Consider the following 13,610-nt stretch of genomic DNA (forward strand, 5'->3'; position numbering starts at 1 on the left):
GTCTGGCTAGTCTCTTTTTAGTTAATTTTGGGGAGTTGAAACGCAATCTACATTTTGGTTACACTGCTGCAATGACTCATGTCCATGTAATGGACTCCAGTGTACTCTATAGTTGTATTTTTGCTGTCTGATGTCTTCAGAAGACAGTAAAAGTAGAGTTACCGTCAGGCTTGTGTAAACAAAGCACCATGTGTGGAAGAATATGTTGGTGATTAGGTTGTCTGGCAAGCTGCCCCACATCGGAGTTAGTAAAGTGGAAATAATCAAAGAAATAATCAAAACCAAACATATAAAATGATAAAAGTGTTTTTCTCTTGATAGCTTCAAATCACTCATCTGTAATTTCTCCTCTATAGAGGTGTGAAGTTGAAGTTAACCCGACGATTACAGCCATACTAGAAGCATTAATGTCACATTAATGAGAGGGTGACTCCTCCTTAATGGGAGAATTCGTGCAACAGTGCGGCTATGCTGGCTGGTTTAAGATGCAGATTTTGTTCTTTTTATTTTAGACTTCAGTTTCAGTTCTGTTTGTAGATTTTATTCAGATCTTCTAACCTTAATTTAAAAAAACGTTTTTTTTAGATATATCAAAAACTACACTACATATTTAAAAACACAGTTTATTATTAAAAATATCCAACTGATGGTGATTAATGACACAACAGTAGCAGGACACAGTACATTACAGGGGTGAGTTTCACATCAGTCACTGATGTTAGCATTAGCGCATTAACATTAACATTAGCGCAGTGGCTTGAGCTACACGGCTGTAGCTAACAAGTTGTTCTTATTGTATTCTGGTTCCTCTGCATCCTGCTAAACAACAACAAAAATTAGGATTCCTAAACTAAGAGAGCTGTTAAACTTTGATCAAGAAAACATAATGATTTTTATCCAACGATGACAAAGTTTATTCGCCGTACACCAGTATGCTTTGACATGCTACTTAGCACTTTGATGCACCAAAGTGTTATACTCAAAATCACACACAGATTCATAATGACATCATTTTTTCGCTATTGGTTTCTCAATGTCAATTTCTCATCTCAACTTTACAGCAGAGACCACAAAGTTGAGAACACCAAGTTTAATCTGTTTGATCTGCAGTTCCTAAATAATTTAGTTCTTCCGATTATCTCGATAGATTATCTCGACAGAATAACTATTAATAAAACTGAGTTCTTATTATGAGAAAAAAATAACAATTTAACAACCTAAACAATATATGACATTTTTAAAATTTTTTAATTTCCTTCAAAGCATGTGATTGGCCAAAGGTAGGCTTCAGAAAAACCAAAAAAGTCCTATGCTCGTGTACTGTATATCAGTCGGTGTGTTGTAGGCCCAGAAGGAGCTGTGAAAGATGGTAGAGTTTGGACTGAATCCAAAAACTCATCCCATTTAGGTATAGCGTTTAAACAGTAATCAAATGATAGCACATTTGTTTGAAGGTTATGTTGTAAAAGCATCCTGCTGTGTAACATAGGTTTTGGGCTCACTGCCCAGATATTTCACACACTTAAGCTCATAATGGTATTTCTTAAGCTGTCAATCATCTGTCTCTCCCTCATAAATAAAAAGACTCGGACCATGAAAGCAGACACATTTTTTAAAAATTTCACTGTACTTAGTAAAAGACAAATACTACCCTCAATCATTCGCTCTCTACGAGGTGAAACCTCAAGAAAAGAGGTTTTTAAGAGGGTATATTTCTGAGGCAGTTAATGTAACCAGCACAGTGTGATATAACCGAGACAAACAAGGCCAACCATCCACAGACATAAATAGATTAGAAGTCTGTTAAATGATTCATTTGTACCCTATTGAATATCTTTAACCAGTCTCCCAGTTGGCTGTCCAGCTGTTGGGTGCATATTTGAGCTTCAACAGAGAGCCAAAAGGATTTGATAATTGTAATATCCATCCATCCATCCTCTTCTGCTTATCCGGGGTGGGTCACAGGGTCAGCAGCCTAAGCAGAGAATCCCAGACTTCCCTCTTCCCAGCCACCTCCTCCAGCTTGTGTGAGGGAACACGAACGTGTTCCCAGGCCAGCCAAGAGATTTAATCTCCCCACCGTGTCCTGGGTCTGTCGTGGGGCCTCCTTCCAGTGGGACATGCCCGGAACACCTCACCCAGGAAGTATTCTTGTCTGATGCCCAAACAACCTCAACTGGCTCCTTTCGATGTGGATCATGTGGATCATCATTTGAGCAGGAGGTGCTCTACCCTGAGCCCCTTCTGGTCAAACTCCTATCTCTAAGGGAGAGGCCAGCCATCATCCGCAATCTCGTTCTTTCGGTCACTACCCAAAGTTCATGACCATAGGTGAGGGTAGGGATGTAGGGACGCTCAGCTCTCTCGTCACCACCACGGACAGATGCAACGTCTGCATCACTGCAGCCGCAGCACCAGTGTGTCTGTCCATCTCTCGCTCCCCTCTCCTCTCGCTCGTGACATGGGGTGGGCACTTCAACCTTTTACAGCCGAGGACTATTCTCATTTTAAGAAGGAGGCCACCAGCTGATGAAGCAAACAGAACCACATCATCTGCAAATGATATGAACTGAATCGGTGACAAAGGGCAGCCCTGGTGGAGTCCAACACCATCGGCAACAAGTTCGACTCATTCCTGGCTATGGGGACCAAGTTCTTGCAATGGTTGTATAAGGATCGAATGGCTCGTAGCAACAGGCCAGACACCCCATACTCCCGAAGTACCACCCACATAACACTCAGAGGGAAACTCCACAAAATGCATGCGGACTGGTTCGGCAATCTTCAGTCATAATTGTAATATGAATTATTAATTACATCACGTTTGGATCTCGGCTGAGCTGTGCCCTGATCACTATCTCTGTATTCCATCATTTCCCCTCACTGGAGACAATCTGATATCACAAAAATCAGATGTAGAAAAAGCTTGAATAGTAAAGACAAGCCTACAGTACTGTTAAATGTCTTAAACATTACCTCACTGAAAGAGAAAGCAAATTCAATTAATACAAATTGGATGAGAAGCCAGCCTTTGAAAGCACATGACAGTTCATGTTTGCATATGAAAATGAGACATCGCATTATTTATTGTTCAGGCAGATGGTTGTCTCTTTTCCTGGGTGCTTTTTCATATTCTTATGTTTTGACAGAGCCTTCTGTTGAATAATTGAATTTCAAGTTTTACTTACATCTGTTATATTCATTAGTACGGTGCTTTTACAGTTTTGGAGACTGTGCATCTGAAGAAGAAACATAACAAATTTCTCCACAACCTATAAGCTAGCTTCAGTTTGCACAATTACTGAGCAAACTGTGAAGATCTTCACTAAACTGCAAGACCATCTGTTAATAGTCTGAAGTAACACATAGCTGGTTGTTTTGCTTTTTTAAGAAAGTGCCTAGATGAACTTTTACAGCCTGTATCTTCTTCATTAATGAGGCTTCACAAGTTTTCGTTCCCTCCAACCAAACTGCTTCGCTAATGAGGGAGGTCCTCAGCATGAACTATACTTGCTACAGGTCTTAGTGTCTGTGGAAGATACTGTACATCTTTTAAAGATAATACTAAACCAAACATCCCTTAATGTCCTGCTCTGATCTAGAATAACCTCAATTTACACTCAATCCTTTGTTATCCTTAGAAATTCTTTATATAAATATATATAATATATATATTTGTATTTACATATCACTTCAAAAAAAGTCAGTAGTGCTGTGTGGTCTATTCTATAAAAGTTAAATACAAATGAACACATGTAGAGGTAAGTACAGGTAATACAAAAAATTGCATACTGCACACCTGTAGCTGTGTTAAACCAACAGCTAGGTGACCCAGAACAACATAACAATCATTTCGGTTGAGCTGTGCTTACAGAAAGTACTCAGCGTCACACGCGCACACACAAAAATACAGTCTTTCAACACTTCCTGTCACTGTACAGCCCCAAATCTTTCTCCTCCTCATCAGCGTGGTTCCCATGGTGACAGCAGAAAGAGCAGCAGAGAGAGCAGGGTCAAAGGCTCAAAAGTCATCGTGTGGGCGGAGCCTTTAACAGGCACCTGACGGAGGATAGGCAATAAGATACAACATTACAGAAAATAGAGTTAACAAGAAAATATAAATATATATACAGATATATCTATATATAGATATATATAGATATATATATATCGAGATATATATCGAGATATATATCGAGATATATAGATAGATAGATAGATAGATAGATAGATAGATAGATAGATAGATAGATAGATAGATAGATAGATAGATAGATAGATAGATCTGATAACAGATACAAATAAAAACACCTTCAAAGCAGTGGTACAATATAGTGGTCCCTCGCTATAACGCAGTTCACCTTTCGCAGATGCTTTGCTGATTTTTTTTTTTAACAGCGCATTGTGTTCTGCGTCCTGATTGGCTGTAGACCATTGTCAATCAATCTCGTGTCATGTCTCCTGTACAGTATAGGATGAGTTCAGCTTGTCAAATTTACATGAATCTTCGATCGTTACCAGTGTGACTCTGAAGTGCTGTACTGTATGTTGTGGGTGCCTTTGGTTTCATTCTATAATACTGGACTTATTATTCTACGAAGGTTTGAACTTTGAGTGTTTAAACAAAAGAGAAAAGTGGGAAAATGTTCATGCCTGTCCTCGGAAAGTGTATAAAGTGTGTAGTGAGTGGTTTTACAGCCTTAAAACATCTATAATAATTGTAAAACATAAAGTTAGCTACTTCGCAGATTTCACCTATCGCGGGTTATTTTTAGAACGTAACTCCCGCAATAAACCAGGGACCACTATATAAAGAAACGAGGGGCGACTCAAGACTTTTCGCTGTACTTAAATTTGTAAGTATGTGTACATCTTTAGAAATAAAACTAGGTTTGCTGTAGTTGCTCAACTAAAAAAATAGAAACAAAAACGAAATCTACGATTCCATCTGTATGTTTATTGAACTTCAGGGAGAGCAAGCAGTGGTGTTACATCACACAGCAGACACTATTCAATGAAAAGTGCGTCATCCAGGAACAACATTGATATCAAGTTGCATCAGGCTCTCTCTGACAGAGCTCTGCATGTGACAGGCTGATCGATCACTCTGCATTTCTCAGTAATTAATCAGAGGAGCTTATTGTAGTGGTTTGAAGGAGGTGTGGGTGGGTGTGAAATAACCCAAAAAGTATTGGAAAACGGTCAGAGGATTTCAGGCCTCAGAATCGTCGATACTGATGCACAACTACAGATCCGTCCCTAATGCTCCATGAAAGTCGGCAAAAATCGATTCGGTTGTCAAAAAAAAGAATCGTTCCAAATAACTCTCGAGTCTGTCTGCACTTGTATAAGTGTTGATGCACGGGATTTGTTTCACTTCTGTTTGGCTGATACGTTCTCAGTCACATAACCTGTTCGAACCATTCCCGCCCCTTTCTTTGTCTTTGAAATGGGCAGACAATTATTGCCATGTCTGCTAACCTGTCATGTTTACTTATTGTTCTGAGTTCTTTTTACTTACCTGTGTAGGTGGAAGGAGATGAGGAAGGACTGGGCGACGACGAGGTGGGGTCCTGTCCTTTCCCTCTGGACTACGACCGCTGGGTGCATCACCTGGCTCGTCCCCTGAACAAAAGCAAAAAATAAGATGATTTTAGCATGACAGTATATAAGATTAGATCAAGATCAAGTTAAGATCCCAGAACATGCTCACTGATGAAAATCTGGCATTAAAATCCCCATTAAATTAAGAGAGAATACTTGTGGAAGTTATTTTGGTTCTGTTTTTACTCTCATGGTTGCACACAATCTTGCATTATTTATGACTGTTTTGTTGATTAGAACTAAAAGATTTATGGACTTCGCCGCACCCACCCACAGCTTCGCACAGTGTGAATACCGTTACCTTACAAGGCATAAACTCACACAGATGTGCAAAATGTTGCTTCGTCTAATGGGTATGCGGCCGCACTTTCATATAGGTGTGTGTGTGTGTGTGTGTGTGTGTTGGAAGGACTCCAGACTTATCGCAGGAGAAACTCAGGTAAGTGAGTGGATTAGGACAGGAGTGTCACGGACCCAGCTCTGGAGGACTCGGGGTCCGTGAGCAGTTTTGACTCACCTCCCGTTGATATTGTTGTTATTATTATTTTGGTGATGTGTGTGTTTTTCTGCACTGTGCTGTGTTAGTCTGTGTCCCACTCATATGTATAGGCAGGGTATGGGTGTGTATGTCTGCGGGTGTGGCTGGAGGATGGAGCTCAGCCACCTGCAGGCCTGAGGGGTGTGGCCCTGCGGAAGGACTGGCCACACCTGAAGTTCATGCCATACCTGTTGGTGATCAGGGCTCGTCGGGGGAGCTACTTAGGAGAGAGTTGGAGCTCCCACCGGCGCGGGATCATTAAGCTAAGACTCCAAGTCAGTGTGTAGCATTAGGAAGTGCGGATCGTGTGTGTGCGCGCGGGTTCAGTGTTTAACGGCTGCTTCTGTATTGTCCTGCAGGTGAAACGAGGGACCAGAAGGGCAGCACGCACAGGGTGTGCAGTAACACAACAGCGGGGAGCACAAGCACGAGCACAGACGTCGGAGGGAAGCACGCACACGGGGTTCGAGGGAGCAACGGGGAGTTATTGTGTTTACAGCTTTCCACTGTAAATAAAGAGCACTATTTGCATCGCAGAGTCTGCGTTTTGGGTCCTCCTTTCCCCACATCCCCACGGTCTGCCCTCCAGACCGTGACAAGGAGGGAAACAGACTTTGCCGGTGGCTAAACACAGTTGCACACACGCATATTTCAGTCTGAGACATTGTCATACACACCTGCACTGTCGCAAGAAAACTCGTTCATAACGAGCTCGCGCTCTCTGTAATATCTTGGCACAAACACGCTAACACACACACACAGAGTCATACACACACCTGCTTGGGAAGAAATCTGATTCCGTCTCTTACAATACATATTGTCATGCAGTACAATAGACAAAGAGCTTCTTTCAGTCGCTGAGGAATGAGGCGAGTTTGTTAATGTTGAAACACTCACACAGATATTATATCTCAGTATTACAGACAGAAAATATGAGAAATTTAAAACAGAAACACGGACAACCTCCTTCAAAATATCAGCGTGCGAGACGCCTGATGTGTTTTTGTTTTCCACCGCGTCTGTGCCGATGATAGAGGTGATTTACTCGCAGCAGAATGTTTACCAATTAGGCATCTGTCCTTTATTGTGTGCACCGTTGACAAATAGCAGCATGGAGCAATATGGGACCCTGGGTTCCTATCTGAACAAACATTGCATTCACGCCTGTGTTTGTGTGTGGTCTTGCTCTGTGACCATCTGTTCCCATCAGAATCGAAAACCTCGAGTCACATCTGGTTTGAACCTGTTTAGGAGACAGAATTGGGTCGTGTCATTATTGATTTGCCACAATAACAAGTGCAGCGAGACGAATTCATGTTTCATTTTTAGCACAATATTAACCGAGCCTCTCTTTCCTTTGCACTGAGCTTAGTTTGATGAAAAATGTGGGAGGGAGGCAGGCGCATTGTCCACTTTGTTAGACAACATTAACTTTGAAACATCAGAGCTTAATGTTTCCCCTGAGTACGCGCATGCAGATGTAAGCATGCCCAGTGCATTAGCGGCATTTTCCCCAATCAATTATAGGAAACAAAATGATGACTGAAGGAAAACTATTAAAACCTGAGCAAAATACATGCAGAGAGTTCACATATATATATGTATATATATATATATGTTGTAGTGGCAACAACACAGTTGCTTACCTACCTCAGTGACCTCGTGCCCAGACTCTGCTTCCTTAACAGAAGTTGTGTCAGAGGGATTAAAGCGATCCGATGCAACAATTACACAACTGATCACCAATCTGTGACCTAGGGTGTCCTTATGTTCAAACATAGTGTAGATTATGGAGAAACTGTGGTTTATACATAAGTCCATTTACAGAACGCCACTCGGGTTCAGATCAGTCAGGCCGTTCCTCCCAATCACACCCCTCCATTGCCCATGTGACCATTGAAGTCACTGGATTAAGCACCCTCATGCAGCCCACCCAGCGACTCCAAGAAGGCGGGGTGCACTGATCAGATAACTGCGAACAACAGTAAGCAAGCAAAAAGGATGCAAGTGCAACATCCACAGCCTGCTGCTTCTCACTAAGAGCAACTCTAGATTAGATCAGAGAGCAGCATTCAGTCATAAATATTTTTTTGAGTTTTCTTCTCAGTATATGAAACTATATTAGCATTTTAACACTTTAACACTTGAATACTTCAGCATTGTCCTTTTAGCTAAATGCAATTTTAAAATTTGGACTTTTTTTGTGCAATTTGTCTTGTAAAAAAAGGCAAGAAATTTAATTGTAAACCTTCACTGATATTTCCACTTGGATTTACTTGCTTGAGCCCGTGTCACTTCAGCTTGTATGTGTGTGTGCATGTGAGTGTCACAACACACAGTCTCCTCCTACATGCCCTTTGGCATGTTTGTTTCTTAGCAACAATCCAGAACACATCACGTATAGCAGATTGTCTAGAAATATGTGTACGGACACACACAGCTACAGGTGATTAATTGCTTCTGGACCTACTCATGGTGTAGTTTAACCTTTATTGCCACCTGCAAGGATGGGGTTATCGTTTTGTGTGTGTGTGTGTGTGTGTCTATTTGGGCAAATTAATGACATACTGAGGGACAGTCAGTGAACTACAGTAATACACTGCAGTTTCCGTGTATCTGCTATCGCACATCAGCCAAAAGCTTCAGTGTTGTTCCATACAAACAGCGAGCAGCTCCATTCATGCACGGTTTGCATCCCCAAAGGAGCTGAGCTGACACTTTACAAGGCAGGACACCAGTGGTCACTATGTCCTGCGATAAACTGCAACTGTAATGGCTGTAGAGGGCAACTGGATAAAAATGGGAACAGATTCACTAACTCCTCCTTTCCAAAACAATAAATATGTCCCTGTCACCTCTGAGTTGTAATTTAGACACTTTTCCAAAACAACAGGATTGGAGGAAATTGGATTTAGCTGAAGAACTCACCCAGAGGTGACAGTAAGAGTCCAAAGCAGGCGGAGAATTGCCATAAATGAGAGCTGTAGTGACCCATAGACAGGAGACTGTATGCCCAGCGTGGAGTTCCTCGCTCTTTGTTTCTCCTTACATATAACTTCAGAGGACCTCGGCTGACATTAATGTACTGCAGACTAACTCGAACCATAAGAGTTGCTTCACTTTCCTAAAATAACACAATCTGAGCAGTTTAATCTTCACTTTAACGTCTGACACGTTTGCCTCATTGACCAGCATCTCTCCACACTGCTAAAATGTGTGTTCTGTTGAGAGGGAAACACAGAGCCTCATTGGTAAAACACAAACTTCTGCTTTCCAGAAGCACAGTATGGCATCCAGTGTTACATGATGTGTGCACCTCTTGCTGAGTCAGGCTGCGGGTTAAAGGTGCCCAGCTTTAGCCATCTCTCTTGGGAGAAGAAGTGTCTTCTCTCTCTGCACCGCCAACAACACATTTTCTTGAGAGAGGTCCTGCACACTGCAACGTGTGGCTCAGTGACCTTACAGCTTTGCAACCCTTTGAAAGCTAAGATTCTTCTAATTTGCGGCCTCCAAATCCTTTCCTTGGTATTCTTTTCTCGTTTTGTGCAGGAACAATTAAATGCTTCTTGTTTGGCATTTCTCATCGGCTGTGGATCTTGATCAATAACAAGACCTAATTAAAATTTTAATGTCAGATATATTTATGTTTTTTAATGCAACATAAATATATTCATCCATGCCCTTTTTGCTCTCCTGGTAAACGTTCAACAGTCTGGGAAAGTTTTTTAAATAAACTAAAAAATAAATAAATAATTTTTTGTGAGGACTGTATGAAACATTGGCAATAAATGGCAAGCAAAACACAATGTGTGCCACTGGGGTGGAGAAATTCATTCTCGTCTTTGTGACACATAAATCATATATTTCGTGTTTTCATGTTTTCCTATTTTAGACACAAAGCATTCAAACTGTAGCCACAATCATAATTTGCATCTGGAGCTCTGTTTGTAATATTACACTTTAGCATTCCTGCAACAACTATTCCGGGAAAGCCGCTACCCAAACATCAGCATAGCTGTGTCTGATTCCTCCATTTGGCCATCTAAAAAAAACCCTACTGACAGCACAGCTTCTTCCTAATGGCAGCAGACGCCACAGTGTATGTGCTGCGTGTGTGTGTGTGTGTGTGTGTGTGTGTGTGTGTGTGTGTGTGTGTTTGCTTGTGCCCGTGGAACAGTTGTCAGGAGAAGCATGATCTGAGGAGCCAAAGTTAACGATGAACTGACAGCAAAGGTGAAGATGTATATGCGCTAAGCATGTGTGTGTGTGTGTGAAATAGAAAGTGCATTAATGATCGATCGCATGCGATATCAAATACTTGTGGTGTACTGTACAGAACTGTCAATTTAGGCCCCAATTAGGGGCAGTCTTGTTGTTCCTCAGTTTATATACACGGAGCATTCGCTCACACACACAGACACACACAAGCTAATGATGCGAGGTGACCTTGAAAAGCGTCTGGATAGCTCGTGTGTGTGTGTGGGCGTGTAAATGTATCCCAAGCATTTCCAGCTGAATCAGTAATGAGCATTTCATTACTTCAGCCTCAGTTCCCCAGGGAGGAAACACACACACACACACACACACACACACACACACACACACACACACACACACACACACACACACACACACACACACACACGCAGAGCAGAAAGAGCATGGTACAAGGTAGCTGTAGATTATTCCCTCAGCAAGTGCTTATTAGAATTAAATTATATTATGATAGTGACATTTTCTTTAAAAGCAAAGAAAGAAAGGAGCCGACTTCCAACTTCAGTACATCCTGACATGAATGACTACTTTCTATGCAATCTTGCAATGAAAGCAGCGTGATTCTGATATCCTGTTGAAACCTTCGAGGGCACTGTACTGCAGTATTATTCACTGCAGTCATCTTGTTATTTACTGACTATAAAAAAGAGAGTATGGGTCCCAGTATAGCTCACTGGGTTGAATAGGTGACCCACATGCCATAAAGCTATCACAGAGGCCTGCGTTTGAATCCACACCGAGGTCATTTACTGTGTATCTCTGTTTCCTGCCTTCTCTCATTGTCCTATCTTTATGAAGGCTAAAGAAATCTACAAATAAATACATATAAGAGCATAATGGAAAACGATATGCTTGTCCTTTATGTTATGAGTATCTATAGAAACGAAACGCATCCTCTCTAACCCCTCTGGGTAATTTACCATTACATTTCCAAGGGAAACGGAGGAAAAAAGGAAGAACACAGAGAAGGTTCATGGATGTAGTAAAGGAGGACATGCAGAGGGTTTATGTGACAGAGGAGGATGCTAGGGATGGGGTGAGATGGAGGCAAATGATCCACTGGGCGAAACCTGAAAGGAACAGGTGGAAGAAGAAGAAGATTTCCAAGCACTTTAGTAAGATTTTAAGAACGATACATTGTAACACCATAGTTACAGTTTATAGACGTCCCTTAAGTACCACGCATCCAGGCAATCATTAAGTTAGTGTTTTAAAATGAGGATAGCTGAGCATGTGTGTGCCTGTTCAAAGCACTGCTGTGCAGAACAGGAAGATTGGTGGGTGAAGGTGGATGAAAGAATGAAGCGAGCAGAGTGGCTCTTTGAAGGCTACACATCAACAGCAAGCCGGAGAGGGTGTTGTGGGAGGCACAGCTAGACAAAGCAAGGGCAGCATGCTTCTCCAAAAGGTCAAGTATGAGAATAATAGCATCCCTGCAGAGAGGAGGACTAATATACAGATGATGTCGAATCAGATTTGCATGAACAATCTCCCTCAAGTGCCGACATGACCAGAAAGTCAGAGGTAAAGAGGGGCGGACTGAAAATAAGGAAATAGATGGGTTGATAGACGAGGAGACAGGCAATGAACGGTCTGTTTGATAGAGGTTATGGGTGTGGCAGCATAAGTGAACCCAACCATGCTGCCGACCTTTTCAGTAGATGTTCTGTGATTTGCAGCATCTCGCATAAAGTTTTGCTACTTTTATCTCTTCCGTGTTGAGCAGCACAGAGAGCTTTGCATAAAAGACAAGAGCAAAGCGAATGTATAATTCTTTAGTGAGCTGCATCTCCTAACCTGAGGATCTGACAGATATTAGCAAAAGCGAGATACGCGACTGCACACGTACATCATTGATTCTCAGTCTTTTTGGCCCCACTGTTGCCCCCATTAATTGGTGTGTGAAGCAGTTAGCATCAATGCACCGCAAGCTGTGAGTTCCAAGCAACAAAATGATAAAAGAAAGCATCTGTTTAAAGAAAAATGCCCAGCCCAAGTGATTTCACCACAAAAAGTATCAGGAGCCAAAAATAAATAAAGTTAAATGCCGTATTTTTCAGACCATAAGGCACACCGGATTATAAAGCGCATTAAGCGAAACAAAACAGATGAGCTCATTCTCTTTGCTTCCTCTACTTCTGTACCATTGATTAATGTTGAATTCCCTCGCAGCTGCTCTATTCCTGTGTTGTTGCAGTATATTATGACTAACCTCGTATTGTGGATCTCAGTTGTTCTCATGATTGAAATTTGGTCCGTTTAAAGCATCCTGCCATGCGATTGCATTTGTCCCTAACCATCGGGAACCCCCACGTTAACTTTTATCGAGTGGAAAAAAAAGTGATTCATTCATCATTCATCCTCCAGCTTCACTGTGTTTATGTTATGCTAACATAGCTGTGTCGCTAGTGATCACGTAGCACATCATTATATACCAGCTAGCCCAACTTCAGTAACCCTACAAACGTCACTGCTGTTTAGTTTTCTTCTTCATTTATGTCTGAAGTGATAGCAGAGCTGTACGTTTGAATTTTTTCACAAATCTCTCAGTCAGAACATGCAATGTCATGTTTAGGTGGAAACTAGCGAGCTAACTTCCTGCTAACTTCTAACTCTGTTAAATTTAATAAATTTTGTTTTCATGGATGCCTGGATGTTAAACTTAATTGTTATACCTGGTAAAGCAGCAACGCTGATCATGTTATTACAGATGAAAGAATTTAGACAGTTTTTAACTCTCAGTGATGCCTCAGTGTTCATTTGACTTTGGAACGTGAAGTAGACGGAGTTTTGGACCCAGATTACTCCGAATCCGTGAGGCTCCTGCCTACGGTAGCTGTAATGCTCCAACAATCCATCAAGCGGTGTGGCTTCGTAGCTTCCCAAAGTCTCACCAAAATACTAAAACATTTTTTTTGACATATTTTGAGCGCCGTGTACCACATATAATCCGTTCAAGGTCAGTAAGCACAACCAGAATTCATACATAAGGCGCACTGTTGATCTTTGAGAAAATTAAAGGATTTTAAGTGCGCCTTATAGTGCGGAAAATATGGCAGTTCTGATAAATGTAGTGTCTGGCTCACAAATAGTGGAAAAAACAAGAACTTTCTTGTTATTTAGTTGTTTATCTGTTGGTTTACTTACTTCAGTGTAAAATGATTGGCAATAGTAGTGGGGAATCCTTATCAAT

General features: G+C 41.5%; 1 protein-coding gene across 2 annotated transcripts in view; it reads right to left on the reverse strand.

Moving 5' to 3' along the window:
* Positions 1–616: 616 nt before the first annotated feature.
* gpc5b (glypican 5b) overlaps positions 617–13,610 on the reverse strand; it is a 67,204-nt gene continuing 54,210 nt past the window's right edge. For both annotated transcript variants that reach the window (XM_004562111.4, XM_004562110.4), the window contains exons 10-11: positions 5,522–5,625; positions 617–4,059 (exon numbers count right to left, since the gene is read on the reverse strand). In XM_004562111.4, coding sequence (XP_004562168.2) covers positions 3,964–4,059; positions 5,522–5,625 — 200 coding nt within the window. In that variant the 3' untranslated portion in view covers positions 617–3,963. The remainder of the gene's footprint in view (positions 4,060–5,521; positions 5,626–13,610) is intronic.

The sequence above is a fragment of the Maylandia zebra genome, linkage group LG17 (genome assembly GCF_041146795.1).
Source record: "Maylandia zebra isolate NMK-2024a linkage group LG17, Mzebra_GT3a, whole genome shotgun sequence".
NCBI lineage: Eukaryota > Metazoa > Chordata > Actinopteri > Cichliformes > Cichlidae > Maylandia > Maylandia zebra.